Below are 19,876 nucleotides of genomic sequence, written 5' to 3'. Positions count from 1 at the left end.
TTGCAAGTTTTATTGAAACAGATTCATTATCATAATCAGCAGGATGGGAAGGGAAACTTAGAGCTACTTGTACAACTCTTCAAACATGCACAAAAGCCATCTTTATTCTATTCGTTTCATTCATCTCTTCTTCCTCTACCAAGGCATAGATGACTGTAGTAGTTTGAATTGACCCCCATACGCTCATAGGGAGTGGCACTATTAGGAGATGTGGCTTTGTTGGAGTGGGTATGGCCTTGTTGGAGGAAATATGTCACTGTATGTCACTGTGGGGGCAGACTTTGAGGTTTCCTATGCTGAGGATACTTCCTGGTGTCTTAGTTGACTTCCTGCTGCCTGCAAGATATAGGACTCTTGGCTATTTCTCCAGCACCATGTCTGCCTGCATGCCATCATACTCCCCTTCATGATGACAATGGACTGAACCTCTGAAACTGTAAGTTGCCACCTCTATTAAACATTTTCCTTTATAGGGGTTGCTCAGATCATGGTGTCTTTTCTTCACACCAATAGAAAAACCCTAACTAAGACACAAGTTGGTACCAGGGCTAACTGTATTTTTGTTTGGAGGAATAGGATCTTTGGGAGTTTTGGTTAGGAAACAGTGAAATGCTTTAAATACTGCTTACTGAGCCATCCTAGTAGGAGCCTGGAAGACAGTGGTGCTGAATGAGAGTGGTGTTTTGATGAGCTGTGGGGATCAGGAGGTTTCAGAGGAGAATGTTAGTATGTAACCTAGAGACTGATCTTTTGGTATTTTGGTGAAGAAAGTGGCCACCTTTTGCTCTTATCCAAAGAGCAAAAGTGAAGGGTTTTAGATTAATTCTGTGAGCAGAAGAAATCTCAAAACAGCCTAGTATAGACTCTGTCATATGGATATTAATGGTGATTCTAATGAGGATTTATAATGAAAAAGAGCAAGATGAGCAGTGTAAATTACAAAATATAAATTTTGGAAAAAGAGGATCAGGAATGGAGCTAAATCCCGTGTTCAAGGAGATAAACAGATTTAGAAGTAAAATAAAGGGAGTGGTGATCTCAGGGTAAAATCTCACCCAGCTAAATTTCCAATTTGTGGAAAGAAAGAAAAGCTTAGAGCCAGGTGTGCCCACCACACCTTTAATCCCAGCACTGGAAAGGCAGAGGCTGGTAGATCTCTTGAGTTTGAGGCCAGCCTGGTCTAGAGACCCAGCCAAGCTTAGACAGTGAAAAACAGAAGGCTGGTAAAGACATAACTGAATGAGGGGGCCATGTTCCAGTCCCTACAAGCAGCAGAGCTTGGCAGCTTTGGCCATATGGTTCTATATTAAAGTTAAGGATAGAAAAAAGGATTTATGGAATAAAGTCACTGAGGCCAGGCATGTGTCAGGGGTGTCCTTCAGTGGAGGCCTAGGAGAGAGGCCATTGTGTGAAGCTGTGAAGTTGAAGCCTAGATTGTCTTGGAGAACCCAAAATGTTAGAGATGCGAGGGCCATGGGATACCTGCCAAAGAGAGCTGCTAACAGGGAGTGGAACCAGGCCTAGAGAAAGAAGTGTGTTGCAGTCAACAAAACTGAAACGAGTTGGAGATCTGAATTGCATTTCAACATCAGACATGAAGTTGCAGAGTTTGGTGTTTGCCCAGATGGTTTTTGTTCTTGCTTTGGTCCAGGATTTCCTCACTATGCTCCCTTCCCTATGTTTTGAAATGGTAATGTACATCCTGTGCCATTGTATGTCGGAAGTTTGTGGTCTGTTTTTTGATTTTAGTTTTGATTATAGTTAAGAGATCGCATGAATCTTAGAAGAAACTTTGAACTTTGACATTTAAACGTTGTTGTGGTCGTGATAGACTATGGAGACTTTTGAAGTTGGGATAAATGCATTTTGCATTATGACATTGTTACAAGCTACTGGAAGCCAGGAAGTGAAATGTGATAGTGTGGACATAACTGACCCCCATAATCTCATAAGGAATGGCACTATTAGGAGCTGTGACTTTGCTGGAGTACATATGGCCTTGTAGGGGCAGACTTTGAGGTCCCTATGCTGAAAATACTGCCCGGGTCTCAGTTGACTTCCTGTTGCTTGTAAGATGTAGGACTCTCAGCTGTTCCTCCACTGCCATGCTCCCCACCATGATAATAACGGACTGAACCTCTGAAACTGTAAGCCACCACTCAACTGTTGACTGAGGTTTCTGTCTCGCCCAGTCCCACAGTCTTTCAGTCCCAAAGAAATACACAGAGGTCTACATTAATCATAAATTGATTGGCCTATTAGCTCAGGCTTCTTATTAACTCTTATAACTTATATTAGTCCATAATTCTTGTCTGTGTTAGCCACGTGGCTTGGTACTTTTTTTTGGCGAGGCAATCACATCTTGCTTCTTCTGTATCTGGGTGACGACTGCATACTGAAACTTTCCTCTTCCTATAATTCTTGTTGCCATGCCTCTACTACCTGTCTGGTCACCATCACCCCGCCTATACTTCCTGCCTGGCTACTGGCCAATAGGTGTAGTAATAGGGGCGGCGTGGCTGTGTCCCCAGCACCCCGGCTGCCTGCTCGGCTAGCTTATGCCCCGAAATAACAACACACAAACTGTATTCATTTAAACACTGCTTGGCCCATTCTCTTCTAGGCTAATTCTCACATATTAATTTAGCCCATTTCTAATCATCTATGTGTAACACCCCAAGGTGCGCTTACCGGGGAGATTCTAGCCTATGTCCATCCTGGGTCAGAGCTTCATCCCGGGAGCGGGGCATGGCGTCTCTCTCAGGTGTCTGCTCCCAAGAGGAGAGCTGTGGAGTCTGAGCTCACTTCCTGTTCCTCCCAGCGTTCTGTTCTGTTTACTCCTCCCACCTATCTTCTAACCAATAAAATGGGCCAAGGCAGTTCCTTTATTAGCCAATGACCTTCCTCCATCAAATAGGCATTTTACTAAAAATAGTGCAAGTGGCAGGATCAAAGACCATTGTCCCACAGCGTGCCTCTGCCTCCAGAGTACAGGATTAAGGATGTGGGCCACGACACACGGCTGACAGGCTTATTTGTTTTTGAAATAGGCTCTCAGTCTGTAGCCCTGGCTGACCTGAAATTCACTGGGTAACATAACACAGACTGACCTGGCACTCGTTTCAATCCTTCTGCCTCAGCCTCTCAACTGCTAGGATTACAGACATGAGTCACCATACTAGGCTTAAATGGATTTGAAATATTTTCAAAAGCAAACGTTTTGTTATAATCAACTGTTAGTCATTATAATACCAACTGTGATCTTTTCTAGATGTGCTTTAAGGGGGCAGTACATAATATTAACCAGTTTTGTAAAATGATCCTTGTTTTCTTACCAGACATCAGTAGAGATAGGTAATGGAAATTAGTTTCGTGTATGGGTCAACACTTTGTTTTATAGACCAGTGCTAAAAATGAGGAGGAAGCCAGTAGGCAGAAATTGAGGCACTTGTTTTTGGCCGTTGGTGCCATTTTCCTGTTTATGTCACAACTGTGATGAATCTCATAGGGTGCTTTTGTCTAAGAAGTGATCACGTTCTTAAACATGCATTTAGTGTCCTGTGTGCCAGTACTTTGATCACACTGGCAAACGGTTTCCGTTTACCGTTCTCTGCAGCACATGAAGCTTGTACAAATCAGCTATACTCTGCATCTGCTTCCTCGTGGGTATAGCAGGGTTCATAACTACCTGCCCATGACGTAGTCAGGAGCAGCAGATGACATTATTTGGAAAGCAAATATGACAGAATAGTGCACGTGAAGCTCTATGGAACCCTGTCCTCCCCAGCTATGTTCATTACAGCACCGGTCGACCCCATTCAGTGTCTTCATCTCTAAGGTGGGGACTGTTCTAAGGTGTGTTCGCTAGGTTTATGACAAGCAAAGCTACCACACACATCCGCTCTTCACTATGAAGTATTCCACATATATTGTACACATTGAGGCACTTAGGAAAGAGCTGCAGTCCCAAATCCAGAGTCCTGTTTTGTCAAAGAGAACACCAAGGAGCAAGGGGGTAAGATGCCCAAATAGAATGGTTTAGCTATTGACCCAGGCCCAGTCTACCGTATAGCTTAACCCACCACAATGTGATAACGACAGACAATAACAGCAGAACTCTCGACCATCTCCGTCTGACCTGACTCTTCGCTTCAGCCCAATGCCCTCTGGGAAATGTACTCATCGCCCCACAAGCCCAGGAATCACCCACGGCTCAGTGGTCACTCCCTAGCTGATACATACCTATTTCTCTCCTTAACTCTTCAGTTGGGTACTGAAACTTGATTGTGCTCATTCACAAGCCTGCTTTTTAGCAGCTACAAAAGTTAGAATAATGGTAAAATCAGTAAATATCTAAATTAATGACTGGAAAGAGAATTCCATAAAATTTAAGTTGAGTGTTTTAGATGTTTCAACATAAATGAGCTATTTAAAGTATGCTGTCAAGTTTAATGATGGCTAGATAATTATAAATGATGATGAGAAAAACCATCAAAGCCCTATGCTGTCCCATCAAAGACCGTGGACCATTAAGGATCTCGGGCAAGAATACAGATGAACCACGTCACTAAGTACCCTGTTCAGGTCAGCTGGCTTTTCCTGAGACTGTCTCCTTTAAGGAAGCAATGAATTTAATTTATAGTCTAACATGAGATTTTTTTTTCATAGTGATTAGGTTATTCTGCATTCATACTCTTTCAGAAATGCTTTTTGAGTTCTCTCTCCATTATAGAAACCATAAGTAAAAATCATACATAATGAATCACTATGGCTTATGCAATAAGAAGACCGACACTCAGTAGAAGATGAATATTGAATACAGGGCTATTAGAGCTCTATACAAAAGAGTGGCAAATGAGAGCATTTACATGTTCACATTAAAATGATGTCATTAATGGCACATAAGTGTAGTATTAGGATTACTGACTTTTTCACTTATGCATTAGCTTCATCTGCTAAGAGGGCTTACACTCTACTAATAGCTCCAGGTTGACTAGAAGTACACCACTGACTTCTGCAGCTATCTTAGCCCGCCTGTCTTAGCTTATCCTGTGGATGTTTGTATAGCTTTATCATACTGTATTGCAATTTTTTGAGAAGTATTTATTTTTATTTTTATGGGTATGGACATTTTGTCTGCATGTAGTCTGTGCACTGTGTGCATGCCTGCTGCCCACAGAGGCCAGAAAAGGGCATTGGATCCCTGGAAGTGGAGTTATAGACAGATGGGTTTGAGCCATGGTGAATCAAACCTGGGTTCTCTAGAGGAACACTGAGTGAGCTGAACCCCTGAGCCGTTTCTCTAGCCCTTGTATTGCAACTTTTAAATTAATATCAGTTCCTGAATTATAGATGGCTTGAAAGCTATCGTCCTTTCTGTCATCATCATAGAAAAATTATTAAATAAGTCATTTTGATAATTGGGCAATTATTATGGGATATGATAGCATATTGCAAGAGTGTATAATTTAGTTTCAAGGTTAAACTTTATTTCACTAAAGTGTATCTTTGAGCCAGGTATCTGGACATGTGACTAATCCCAGCACCTGGGAGGAAGATGCAGGACAGTTAGAAGTTTAAGGTCTCCTTGGGCTACACAGAAAGCTGAAGGGCAGTCTGAAGTTTGTGGTGAGACCTTTTCTCAAAAAACTGGGAGGCAGACCATTAGCAGAAGAGTCACCTAATATGTTCCCAGGCTTCAATCCCAACACCACAACGCAACAAAACTGCATATGCAGCTTTCATTTCTTAAATCAGTCCATCTTTAAAGATAAGCCAGGGTCTGCTCTAAATCCTTGTGCTACCTGGCCATTTGGATGCTGCCCTCGTTCGTTTCTTCTCTTTGCTGCCATAGAGTACCAAGGCACAAACAACTTACATCTAAAAAAAAAAAAAAAAAGGTTTTGGCTTATGGTTCCATAGGGATAGAAATTAATCACACAAGGAGGCATGGAGCCAAGCACAGGCATGGCGGCAGAAATAGACCACAGGGCAAGAAGCAGAGGACATGAATTGAAATGAGGCAGGCTTTTTCACAGAGGAAGCCTGTCTGCTGATGCGCTTCCCCCAGCAGGACTGCACCCCACAAGCATCCCCACACAGTGCTGCTATCCCATAACAAGTGTTCAAAGGCCCGCGATTGTGGGGGGCATTTCTCATTCAAACCATCACGTCCCGTTCCCTGCTATGCAGCTATTATTGATCAAGCAAATGATTTTTTTTCTCGGTTCTTGTCTGTAAGGACCACCAGAAGCAATTTTGCTTTCAGCTGGCGAGGCCGGTAGGACACCTTTACCATTGTACCTCCAGGGTATGTTCACTCTCCAGCTCCGTGTCCTGACTTAGTTCAGAGAGATCTTGATTGTCTGTCTCTTCCACAGAAGTCTCACACTGGCCCACTATATTGATGACGTTATGCTGATTGACCCAAATAAGCAGGAGGTAGCAACCACTTTGACTTGTTAGTAAAGCATGTGTGCATTAGAGGATGGGAAAGAAATCCAACCAAAATTCAAGGGGACTCTACCTCTGTCAAATTTCTACAAGTCCAGTGGTGTGGGGCTTGCAGAGACATTCCTTCTAAGGTGAAGGATAAGTTATCGCACCTGGCCCCTCCCACCATCAAGAAGAAATAAGAACAACGTTTAGTGGCCTCTTTGGATTCTGGAGACAGCACTTCCCTCACTTGGCTGTGCTACTTCCACCCACAAACCAAGTGACTTGGAAAGCTTTTTTGTGGGGGGCCTGGAGCAGAAGAATGCTAAGCCGAAGCACTCCGTTATCAAATAGAAGTGATATACGTGATCGGACCATGGCAAGTCCTGTGGGAACTAGCAAGCTACGTGAAGAAGTTGCCCAAGTGCCTATTGTACTTCTGTTACAGCGCCTTCTGCTCCCAGTCTTGCACCTATAGCCTCATGAAGTACATCCTGTGACTGATTAACTGAGGAAGAGGAGCCGGGTGTTGGTGGAGCACACCTTTAATCCCAGCGCTCGGGAGGCAGAGGCAGGCAGATCTCTGTACGTTTGAGGCCAGCCTGGTCTACACAGCAAGTTCCAGGACAGGCTCCAAAGCTACAGAGAAACCCTGTCTCAAAACAAACAAACAAACAAAAAACAAAACAACAAATGAAAACAGAAAAAACAGAAGAGGAGACTAGGGCCTGGATGGTTCTACATGATACGAAGGCACCACACAGAAGAGGCAGCTACAGCATTACACCCTCTTTCAGGGACAACACTTAAAGACTGTGAAGGGAATCTTCTTGGTGGGTAAAACCTCAGGTAAATGTACATGGCCATACATTTTGCTAAAAAAGGAGAAATGGATCCAGGCAGTTGTGGCCCATGCCCTTAATCTCAGCACTTGGTAGGCAGAAGCAAACAGATCTCTGTGAGTTAAAGGCCACCTTGGTCTAAAAAGCCAGTTCCATGATAGCCAGAGCTGTTACACAGAAAAACCATGTCTTGGGCAGAAAGAAGCAGAAGCAGAAAAGCAGAAGCAGCAGAAGCACCAGCAGCAGCAGACCAGACAAATGTGTGATTGTTTACTGATTCATGGGGCTATAGCCATGGTTTGGTTGGATGGTCAATGACTTGAAAAGAGCATGATTGGGACATTGGATTGGTGAGATAGACTTTTGATTGGGACATTGGATTGATGAGATAGACTTTTGGAGGAATAAGTATGTAAATAGTCCTTTTCAAATGATGTGAAGATATTTGTATCTCATGTAAATAAATGTTCATCAAAAAGTGACTTCAGCAGAAGAAAGTTCAGTAATAAAGCAGCGAGGATGACCCATTCTGTAGTCAGCCTTCTCCAGCATCCCTCTTATTGTCCAGTGTCCCATGAACAACATGACTATGATTGCTGACATGGAGGTTATACATAGGCTCAACAGAATGGACTTCTGACCACCAAGGCTGACTTGGCTGTCACTGCCATAGAATGCTGCCAGCAGCAAAGACCAACACAGAGTCCCTAATATGTCACTATCCCCCAGGGTGACAAGCCAGCAGCCTAGTGGCAGGTTACTACATCAAACAACTTCTTTTGTTTATTCCTTACTGGAGTAGATACTTATTCTGGTTATGGATTTGCCTTTCCTGCATGTAATGCTTCCGCCAAAGCTAGCTTCTCTAGACTTACAGGATGCTTTATTCCCTGTCGGAGTACTCCACATAGCATCACTTCTGACCAAGGAAACCCACTTCACAGGCGGGAAGTGTGACAGTAGTTCCATGATCATGGAACCCACTGGTCTCGCCATGTTCCCCACCACCGTCAAACAGCTGCCTTGATAGAATGGCAGAATGGCCTTTTAAAGACACATTTACAGGGCCAATTAGGTGGCAGCAGCCTGGAGGGCTGGAGCAGGGTTCTCCAGAAGGTAATGTGTTTTGGAATCGATTCAGTATATTGCAGTTTCTCCCATAGCCAGGATTCACAGGTCCGGGAACCAAGGTCTGCAAATGGGGATGGTTCCACTCGCTGTCATTCCTAGTGACCACTGGGGAAATTTTGTTTCCTGTTGCTGTGACCCTATGTTCTGCTGGTTTTGGTTCCAGACAGGGGAGCACTCCTGACTGGAGATAAAACACATATTCCATTGAACTGGAAGCTCAGACTCCCTCCTTGTCACTTTGGGCTTCTGATGGCCTTAAACCTAGAGGCTAAGAAAGGAATAACAGTGTTAGGAGGGTTGTTAGATCCAGATTACCGGGGGGAAATTAGATTGCTTCTCCACAATGGAGGTAAGGAAGATTATGTCTGGAGTGAGGAGATTCTTTAGGGTGTCTCTTGGTGCTACCGTGCCCGGTGATTAAAGCCAATTGGAAGCTACAAAGCCTAATCCATACTGAATAACAAAGAGCCGGACCCTTGAGGGATGAAGGTATGGGTCATTCCTCCAGAGGAAGAGTTAAGACCTGCTGAGTTGCTTGCTGAGGGTGGAGATACAGAATGAACAGGAGAGGAAAGTAGTTATAAATACTAGTAATGCCATGTGACCAGTTGCAGACATGAGGACTGTAATTGACATAAGCGTATATGTCTTATTTTTGTGAAAATTGGGTTTTTTTGTGTCTGCTTTCCTCTGTTTATCACATCGTGATGTCAATAGTGAGTGTTTTTTGTTTGGTTTGGTTTGAGACAGGGTCTTTCTGTTTAGCCCTAGCTATCCTGGAACTTTCTATGTAGACCAGGCTAGCCACAAACTCACAGAGAGCCACCTGTCTCTGCCTCCTGAGTGCGGGTGTGTACCACTATGCCTTGCCGCCATATTTAAGTCCTGAGACACTGGAAGACTAAACATTCCTCCGGGGACTTTGCTACCTGTCCTAAAGTGCATAGTGCACTTGATTCAGTACACGGAGTAGTCATTCATAGTAGGCAAGATCATGACCTGGTTATTGTTTCCACCTGGAAATCAATCGTGGTGTGAGATACTATTGTGTGTCAGGTTGACAAATGGTGGACTTGTGATGGCTAATCTTGGTTGTCTACTTGCATGTATCTAAAACGCAGGCTGCTGGAAAGCACCTGTGAAGGATTTTCTTGACCAGATTATCTGAAGCAGGAAGACCAGTCCTGAATCTGAAAGGACATAGAAAGGAAGTTTGCTTTGCGAGCGCTTGCCTCACTTTCTTTCCCTGGCACATCCATCTGTCCCTTTGCTCTGCATTCCTTCACTGATATTAGAACCTGCTAAGACCAAGAGCTCTCCAGGACTCTGTGGCTGGTAAGACTGCTGCAACAGCCAACTTCATTCCAGATCACATCCTGCAAGCCGCTCTGATAAATTCCCTCTTTTTAAAATATTAAAATGTTTATTTAATAACAAATATAATTCAGTACTAAAATCCATCCTCCCTATTTCTTCTTACTTTTTTTATTGTTTTTATTGAGCTATATATTTTTCTCTGCTCCCCTCCCCTTCTACTGTCTCCCATGGTCCCCATGCTCCCAATTTACTCAGGAGATCTTGCCTTTTTCTACTTCTCATGTACATTAGATTTATGTATGTTTCTCTTAGGGTCCACTTTGTTGTCTAGGTTTTCTGGGATTGTGAAATGTAGGCTTTTTTTTTTTTTTTTTTGCTTTATGTCTAATAGCCACTTATGAGAAAGTACATATGACATTTGTCTTTCTGGGTCTGGGTTACCTCAATATGATATTTTCTAGATCCATCCATTTGCCCACAAATTTCAAGATGTCATTATTTTTTCTGCTGTGTATATATATATATATATATATATATATAGAGAGAGAGAGAGAGAGAGAGAGAGACATCCTACCAGTTCTCTGCCTTTAGAGAACCCTGACTAATGTAGTTGTATTAAAACTAAACACATTTGGAGCAACGCTGCATCCTTCCAAACCTGTCTCCTGATTTCCTTGTCTTTGCTGTCCTTTTTTTCCCAATCACACAGGCCTGAACATACTGTGACCTTTGAAGCCCTCTTGCTTAGCCTCAAGCATCCTAAGTCAGACTCTATAGCACTACATTTTTAACATGCTTATCCCTTTCAAACCTTGTTGTTTGCAACCGAGTTTAAACCGTGCATCTCGCCCTGTCATTGTCTGTTTTCTCTGCTCACCGCATCTCCCTTAGGAGACCATTTTTCACCAATCTCTAATTCATCTTGAAGTCTGTCTCTAAATCATCGTTTTAAGATCCTCCTCCTTAGCTGGGCATGGTGGCACATGTCTTTAATCCCAGCACTCGGGAGACAGAGGCAGGCGGAACTCTGAGTTCAAGGCCAGCCTGGCCTACAGAATGAATTCTACATAGAGAAACCCTGTGTCAAACAAAACAAAAACAAAATAAACACACAAAGCTAATTGCTAGTTTTCAAAGATTTGTTTTTTACTATGTATGTGCGTCTGTGCTACATGAATGGCAAGCGTGCAGGTGCCTGTGGTGGCCAGGAGAGGGCGTTGGAGCTCCAGGAGTTGGAGTTGTAGGTGGTTGTGAGCTGCCTGACTTGGGTGCTAGGATGGAATTTGGTTCTTCTGAAAGAGCAGAAAAGACTTTTAACCACTAAGCTACCTCTCCAGCTCCTAAAAGTTTTTAATCATGTGTTACACATTGAAATCGCTAGGATAGACCCATTAAAACTGATCATTCATAGATACTATTCTATTAATGTCGCTTAAGCAAAGTGAGATCTTTATAATAATGATTTACTATGTAAGCCGATGATCAAGTATCAGTGATTTAAATGACTGGGTGAAGTCGGAGCTAAAAACAAGACAACGAAGAGTGAAGAAGAACATACAAAATACGTTATGCCTCGAAGGCCGGGGCATGTTCGACTCCAAAGGCAGCGCTTTAAAAGCCATGCCTCAGAAGTGTGTTTCCTGCACTCTATCTCAGTAACATGTTCTTGCTTTTATTGTAAAACCGAACAGTGGCGTCTTGCAAATTCACAGTCCAGCATTTGAGCAGCTTCGAAGCAGCTGTTTCGGGCAGGTTCTTAATCACTTCCTGAAAAATATATTCGTAATAGACATGTTATCTGTTTTAAACAATGCACCAAATTCTATATCTGAAGTTACCTTGAACTAAAGCAAGGCTGTTGGGGTAAGAGTAAAGAGGTATGAAGTGTAACCAGTTTGATGACAGTGTAATGCCTCAGGAATGCAATAGGAAAAGGCGTTTTTAGGATGCCTTGCTGTGATTTTCCTCTCAAGTTGAAACAGTATTTAAAAGATCTTGTCACCAGAGGCAAATGGTTCGTTCATATTTTTTTTTAAAATAGTAGGTTCTTAATTTATTTTATAGTTGAAACATGCATGCTTTTGTTGTTGCTGTGATTGTTGAGTTCATTCACTGTAGATCTATTTTTTTGGCATGACTCTCTGCCACATACTAGGGCCTCAGTGATGAATCCAGACAAAAAGTTCTACTGGGAGTTGCCTTGTAGTAAGGTTATAGACAATAGGGAAATAAATACAGTGCCAGTTAGTGGTGAGAGTCATGGAAGAAATAGAAAGGCTGGGGGATAGAGGATTATAAGGGATAGAAATTACATACGTAGGTTAATTAGTGAAGCCTATTCTGATCATTTAACAATACTGTGTATTGGGGGGAGTACTGTTGATTGATCCATTGCCTTCCACGTGCAAAGCAAGTGCCCTACTGCTGAGCACTTCCTCCAGCTTGCTGAGTACTTCTTGTCAGATCTGGATGCTTGGTGGAAACAGTTTTATGTTGGGAATGAAATGAAAGTTTATTCAAAGACATGCTAGCCAGCTGGGTATGGTCATACACACCTTTCATCCCAGCACTCAGAGGGAGGTGGATCTCTGTGAGTTAGAAACCAGCCTAGTCTACATACTGAGTTCCAGGCCAGTGAGGGCTGCGTAGTGAGACCATGCATGAGAGAGAGAGAGAGAGAGAGAGAGAGAGAGAGAGAGAGAGAGAAAGAGGGGATTGAAGGAGTGATAAGTTCCATAGCATAGCCACATTCGTGTTCCGCCTATCATAAAGGGAATCTGGGAGATGTAACAGCTTCCACGAAGAGAAGAACTAAAACAAAATGGTAAGAATAAAGAGCGAGAGACCTGAAGCATCCGTTTTGATACCTGAAAAATGGATTAAAGTGAAAAACTACTCACCATCACTCACAATCGAATGTCATAAAAACCAATCTCTACATACCCAACAAGCTGACCAACAGTCAAAAGACCGGGGAGCTGGAGGGTGGCTCAGAAGTTAAGTGTGCACACTGCTCTTTCAAAGGACGTGAGTTCAATTCCCAGTACCCAACTCCTGCTCCAGGGATTCAACACCCTAGTCTGGCCTTTGCAGGCACTGTACACACATCCATACTCACACAATTGAAAATAAAATAATCTTCAAAGAGAAAAAGACTGATATTTCCAGTGCTGGCCGGATAGATGTGGCAGTTTGAATGTAATTGACCCCCATAATCTCACAGGAGTGTTACTATTAGAAATGTGGCTTTGTTGGAGTGCGTATGACCTTGTTGGAGGAAGAGTGTCACTATGCGGGCGGGCTTTGAAGTTTCCTATACCATCCAGTGTCTTAGTCAACTTTCTGTTACCCGCAAGTCAAGATGTAGCCAGCACCACATCTGCCCGCACGCAGCCATGCTCCCCGCCATGATGATAATGGACTGAACCTCTGAAACTGTAAGGGAGCCACCCCACCTAAAAGTTTTCTTTATAAGAGTTGCCATGGTCACAGTAACTCTTTACAGCCATAGAAACCCTCACTATGACAATGGAGTAGTGGGAGTTTTCACGCACTGATTTTAAGAGTGTAAATTGGTGACAACAGTCACAGTAGAACGCATGTTTACCCCGTAATGTAGTAGCTCTGCACACATACATGATTGTAATGCATGCGTGTGTGTGTGTGTGTGTGTGTGTGAAACCACATATACAAGAGTGTTCATAGCAGCAGTATTGGCAAAAGTTTAAAACTAGAAACAACTCAAGAGTCTTGTCAGCCATGGAAGGGATTCTAGTGGTCATATATATGTGTATGTATGTTTATAATATCGTATAGTCATAAAAACTATTCAGCAAGTGGTGCAAACAGCAAGTTGGTTTTGGTGGTGGTGAAAAAAATTAAACTTCATATGTGCTGTGCTTCCAGCCCCAGTCTATGAATTAAATTCCAGGACAATAATGAAGACTACATTTGAGGAGTCTCTACTAAGGGTTGGAGTTACCTTTGGGAAGAAGCGTGAAGATGGCTTGAGTGTTGGTCGTTGTCCCTGAAGCTTAGTGAAAATTACGTGGTTGGTTCATATCATGAAAATACATGGTGCTATCCACTTGTGATTGACACTATTTTCCCTTGTGATTGTTGTTCTGACATTCTTTTGAAGGTCCAAAAGCTAGTTTCTGTCCTTCTGAAAACAGACTAGAAAAAATTCTAAAACAAGAACAATATCATCTGAAAATGTATATGACAAGTCTCTACTTGGTGGTAAAATGAAGACAAATAACCTAGGGAAAAAATAGATTTAGCTAGTTCAGAAATGTCCAGTGGACCTATAAAAATGTGCTCAAGGCCAGGCGTCATCTCGAGTTAGAAGAATTGCCACACTCCTTGCCTGTGTCAGGCCTGGGAGAGATGAGAGGAGCGCCGTTCTTTCCACCTGATGTGAGTCTGAGGGAAGTTAAGCTACTTAGTCCTTCAGTACATCTGTTCTCCTAGGAATAGGTTGCGTAGATATAAGGGCCTCACAGGAATTTAGTCAGTTTGTTTGCCTTAACAGCAAACAAAAACTCGAAATCAACTTAAGGCCTATTATTTTCAAGATTTTTTATTTGGGTTTGTTTTGGTTTTATTTGAGATAGGGTCTGATGATATAGAGAAAGCTAGCTTGGAACTTGAGATGAGATGAAGCCCAAGTTGGCCTCAAACTCATGGCAGTGCTCCTCCTTCGGCCTCCTTAGATCTGAAATTTGCGGGATGAGCCACCGTGCCTACCTCAAAGAGATAGCAATGAACTGTGTTATAAGTATGAAATGTCATGAAACTGTTAAAATATTATTAGTTAGTATCCCCATATGGATCTGAAATTATATAAGAAAAGCAGCATGCAGGGCTGGAGAGATGATTAAGAGCCCGTGCTGCTCTCTTCCCAAGGACGGAGTTCAGTTCCCAGGTAGGGTAGTACCTCCAGCTCCAGGGGATCCTACATCTCTGGCCTCCGAGGGCATCTGTGCTCAATGTGTGCATACCCGCATCCAAACATGTATACCTACACATAATTCTAAAAACTTTCAAAAAGAAAAGAAAAATATTCATACATTCAATATGATCTCTCAGGCTGGAGAGACAGCTCAGAGGTTAGGTGCACTGGCTGCTCTTCCAGAGGTCCTGAGTTCAATTCCCAGCAACTACATGATAATATGGGAAAGACAGCAAAGGGAGGATTAATTCCTGGTCAGGATGGCAGCAGTTAAATCAGTTAAATGCTGTTTGCCCTTCTGCCATCCAAGTCCTGGTGTCCCTTTAGAACTGTGGACCCTGTCACTGGCTGACAGCTGATTCAGAACAGCTACCGCTTTAAGTAGATATATATTCAATGTATAGTCCATTTCTTTGATAAAAGGTCCATTGGACCCTTTTAGTAGTAGGAGTGTGGCCCCACCGTTTAGCATCCATGGCTCCTTCAGTCTGAGTTTCTTCTGATGGGGAATTATTGCTGAAAAATAGCTCCCATCTCAGTGGTCCTTGCTGAAAGGCACTGACTGTTGGGTTCAGGTTTCAGTGACTCACCAAACAAGATAACAGTCGAACCTCTTCTAACCATTCGAATAGCATTTCCTGAAACTCAGAGTACCGGCAAATGTTCTCACCTTGATTCAATAAAATTTAAAATTTCATGTACATAAAGTCATATCTATTACATTTTATTTTGTGGGTCTGGAGAGATGGCTCAGTGGTAAGAACCCTTGCTCTGTAAGCATGAGGACTTAGTTGGACTTCCCAGCACCCACGGGAAAACTGAGCATGGCTGTTCATACCTGCAACCTTGGCACTGGGCAGGAGGAGGGGCACAGATCCCAAGAGCTCACTGCCAGCCAGTTAGCCTGCTTCTGGGTCACTGAGAGACCCTATATCTAGGCAGTAAGCAGAGCATGACAGAGGTAGACACATGGGGCCTAAGTCTGGCCTGCACACATGCACACACACACACACATCATACATCACACATAAATTATTCTTTTCTGATATTTCATGATCCTTCCCTTTGTCAGCATATAGGTGTAAAAACAGTTTTAAAAGCTCTAACATATCATGGATTTTTTTTTTTTTTTTGGCATGCACCTAGAAGTAGTTGACAGGTTCTATTTGAATGAAGAGGGTGACGGTAAGGTCATTATGTGCCATTGCGTCATTATTTTCCATTGCGTTCGTGTATGCTGTGCTTTGTAGGATGTTATCACCTTTGGCACCTGCCCTCCCACGGCAATAGCACTCTCTGGTTCCAGTCACTGTGCAGAAACTTTTGTTGGGGAGGAGACTTGCTACCACCATGAGGAGCCCCAAGCCCAGATTGATGGAGGAATTGTTTGTAAGGGGCGTCAATGCCCAAGATGTATAACCTTGAGAAAGGAGTAGGATTCTAAAGCCAGGGAATAGGAACCCAGGCAGCATTGTACAGGAGGGAGTGGCATCCGATAGACTGGCCGATGGCACAGGGTGCCAGCTCTGGAGCTAGTAATGAATTAGGTCGGGTGGAGTCAGTGGAAGGCCAGCAGGAGGTGGTCAGACATAGGTGAGGGCAGATCCAAGGGTGTCACTTCACCGCCTGATCCTGCTGCCTACCTCCAGCCGAGCTTCGAAAGCACTGCCCTCCTCAGCAGTCCACTTCATGTCACCTTGACTTGGTGCTCAGGGCACTCTGTGTCCCGGGTTCATCTTTCTTTCCAGTTCTTAGAATAAACCGGGTGTGGCTGGCTGACTGGACCCTCCCAGGTCAGCACGCTCACCCAGGCTTGTGTAGCTGTCAGTTTATGTAAACAGGCGCATTCAGCCTAAGCTTCCTACTCAGAAGCTCAGGGAACCCGTTTGGAGGTTCCCCCACAGTGCCCAGTGCAGACTGTACTCTGTTTTTCTGAGCAGCTTTATTCTGAGGGGCTATGTGAGGTTAAGGGACAGGCCTCACAGTATTTTTTTTTTTTTTTTTGCCTCCAAAGCAGACTTTTGTTTTTCGGTCAGCCAATGTCGATACAGCTTTGTGTTAAATTGTTTGACGTGGAATCAGTACTGGACCTCCTGAAAACTTAAATCCTTTTCTGCATTTATGGATTGCAAAATTTAATATTGCAGCATTATAATTTTATAATTATATTTTATAATAGTTTTATTTTTAACTAATAAAATATTTTTTATTTGCTTTGGGAACTATATTTACTCATTTTGGAGGTTAGATATCAGTATGTACATATTTTTGTCTACCACTATGCCTAGTAGAATACTCCAAGTAGCTATTTAGTGTTTTAAATTTTGATTTTTTTTTTCCTTATTTTCTGGTGATCGTGTCCACACTGCTACTTTGTATTGCTAGCCACAGAGAGCACTGTCCAGGGCACTCCCACAGCCAAGGGCGTCCGTCTTCTCCTTGGTAGCCTCCCTGAGCCTCACTTTGCCTTTTCTAAATAGGAAGGAAATCCCAGTGTTAATGGAAGCAGCCTCGTTTCAATTAGAGAGTGAGATTGGTGTCAGGGTATTTCTTTTTAAAAGAATAAGGGCTGACATATTTTGGTCCTTTGTAGTTTTCAAACTTTTCCCTCTAGTTTTCCTCATTATTCTCTGTTCAGATGAACTCCTACCCAGGATGTCACGGTACATTTTTTCTGAAGGGAAGAGACGCCTTAGACACTTTCCCCACTCAGCCCAGCTCAAGAATCCTTAAACTCAGGTCTCTGAAGACGCTTTTTAAAGAACTTGTTTGATGACAGCTCACCTAGGATCGTGGCTTAGAAGCAGGAACTACTAGCGGTAACGTGGTTTTTAATTACAAAGAGAAACACTGGATTACGTTTCTTGTTTCAGCAATAAAAGAGTTAATGCAGGGAGCAGTAGAGGCTGCGATTCTGCAGCGGGATAGTGCTCGCTGTCTCTGTCATTTGTGGTTTAGAAAAGGGGGTGGTGTTCTGCATTTGAAAGGACTTTAATGAATGCTGTCAGTGTTTGTGAGAGCAAAGGGTCTGTACGGGAAGGGGGAGCTGGGAAAGTGCCTGCTGCTTCAGGATAGGTGGGTCAGAGTTTGCTCTGATTGAGTGGAATGTTCCACCGCGGCTCGGCTTTATTCATTACCCTTTGTTCTTTATAGTCTGATATATTGGGATGAAAGTAAATGTAGATATATATATGAACGATCTCTTTTCCTTTGGAGCTGCTTGTTGTGTACAGCAGGAAATATATTTCTCTTGTCTTGGTTGGATGCACAAATCTGTGTGCCGTGCTTTTTGCCCGTTGCCTAGACGATCACTTGGTTTCTCTGAGGATGTCTGGTTCTCGTAAAGAGTTTGATGTGAAACAGATTTTGAAAATCAGATGGAGGTGGTTTGGTCATCAGGCATCATCTAATTCTTCAGTTGACAGCCAGCAGGGAGAATTTTGGAACCGAGGACAGACTGGAGCAAGCGGTGGGAGAAAGTTTTTAGATCCATGTAACCTACAGTTGCCTTTGGCTTCAATTGGTTACCGAAGGTCCAGCCAACTGGATTTCCAGAATTCACCTTCTTGGCCAATGGCATCGACCTCAGAAGTCCCCGCGTTTGAGTTTACCGCAGAAGACTGTGCCGGTGCACACTGGCTGGATAGACCAGAAGTGGACGATGGCACTAGCGAAGAGGAAAATGAATCCGATTCCAGCTCGAGCAGGTTGATTATTTTCTTCCCGTCAGAGGTGGGGTGTGGGGTGTAGTCTCTGTTCTTTGAGGATAATTGAATATTTACCGGCTAAGCCCTATGATTGTACATGCACCTGCTTCCCGTGTTCTGTCTACATGAATAGCATCCCGGTATGGGCATGTGCGTTTGCTAGGATTTAGAAAATGTCTCAACATTCATTCTGTGAAATTTAAAGGCAACACATAGCTTTCATTTTGAAACACCTTGTGTTCCGTGTAGAGGTCTGGCTCTGCCTTGAAAATAATATATAGCCGCGGCTTGAGACATCGCTGCCTGGCTTTATTGGTCTGCCTTCTATATTACAGTAAAACTGTATGACATTTCTACGGTAGAGATCTTTGTGATATTTTGGGTTAAAATAGGGTGTGGAGTCATTTTTAATTGGATGAACATGAAAGGTTTTCAGTGAGACACACATTGTAGTTCCCGGTTTTTGACACCATTTTAGTTGTCAATACTATTTCTGTGGTTATTTCTCTTTGTCCTGTCTGTGTTGCAGCTCTCGAGACTAAGACAGAGAATACTGAGTAGCATGTCTCTTTCAAGGCTAACACCTACTAATTCCCGTTACCCTCACTTTTCACGGAAATCCCTACTGTTTAAGGAAAGATAATCTTTTAGGAAAGTTTAAGGGAACATAGGGGGTGGGAGCTGGATGTGGTCAACTCGCAAAAACGGAGATAAGGAAAACGAGTTAGAAGAACTATAATAAAGGAAAAACATTGATAAATTCATGATGATTTTATTCCTCCTCTCTTGGAATCGTTCTAATCTTTGAGATGGATTTTTCTCGATCAGTCTGGCATGCCAGGTAACAAGTTAAAGCCGTCTTTCTGACTCATCCTCACTCTACAGCCTTTCTAGATAGTAAAGGCACAGATGGCTTCTCACTTGGCATTTGGTTACTTTTTCCCCTTTAAAGTTTCTTTGCGGGTTTTGATTATTATAATCTCTAAGTTGGTTATTGTCAGCGTAAGCATTCTGAAGAATTGAGATCAAATGCACTCGTGTATCCAGGCGTCTCATGCTTGGTAATAGTCACCACCTTCTCCTCTTCTCTCACCCTCAGACATGTGAGAGGATAAAAACATAGGCTAGTCATCTGTAACCATCTGCAGAACGGAGGAAAGAGAGTCTCTTTACTTAAGTAAATAGTGTACTTAATTAACATTTTTTTGATTACTTTATGACTTGGCTTTATCCTAAGGGAAGAGTAGCCATCAATAATTTTAATATTGACATTAACTGAACAAACATGATTCTATTATATTGGGGGGGAGTACTTGTTGCCATAAATAAAACACCAGATTTTTAATTTTATGATTTTTACCAATTTTTGTGTGAAAGTAAATAATTATTCCCCTTGGAAAAAAATCAATGTATTGAGAATATTTAAACAATTTTTAAACACAAAACATTTATTTCTTTGCCAGCTTAGGTTATGAAACTATTGCCATCTA

General features: G+C 42.8%; 1 protein-coding gene across 2 annotated transcripts in view; it reads left to right on the top strand.

Moving 5' to 3' along the window:
- Positions 1 to 19,876, top strand: part of Klhl5 (kelch like family member 5) — a 63,879-nt gene that overhangs the window by 4,817 nt on the left and 39,186 nt on the right. The window contains exon 1 of one of the 2 annotated variants that reach the window (XM_041671509.1): positions 17,782 to 18,386. The exons of the other annotated variant lie outside the window; for it this stretch is intronic. Within the exon in view, the coding sequence (XP_041527443.1) occupies positions 18,007 to 18,386 (380 nt within the window). The 5' untranslated portion in view covers positions 17,782 to 18,006. Of the gene's footprint in view, positions 1 to 17,781; positions 18,387 to 19,876 lie in introns of those variants that run through there. 2 annotated transcript variants of the gene reach the window in all.

Source organism: Microtus oregoni, unplaced genomic scaffold (genome assembly GCF_018167655.1).
Source record: "Microtus oregoni isolate MIOR12 unplaced genomic scaffold, Mior012 000021F_ref0000039, whole genome shotgun sequence".
Lineage (NCBI taxonomy): Eukaryota > Metazoa > Chordata > Mammalia > Rodentia > Cricetidae > Microtus > Microtus oregoni.
This window is presented reverse-complemented; position numbering and strand designations above follow the sequence as displayed.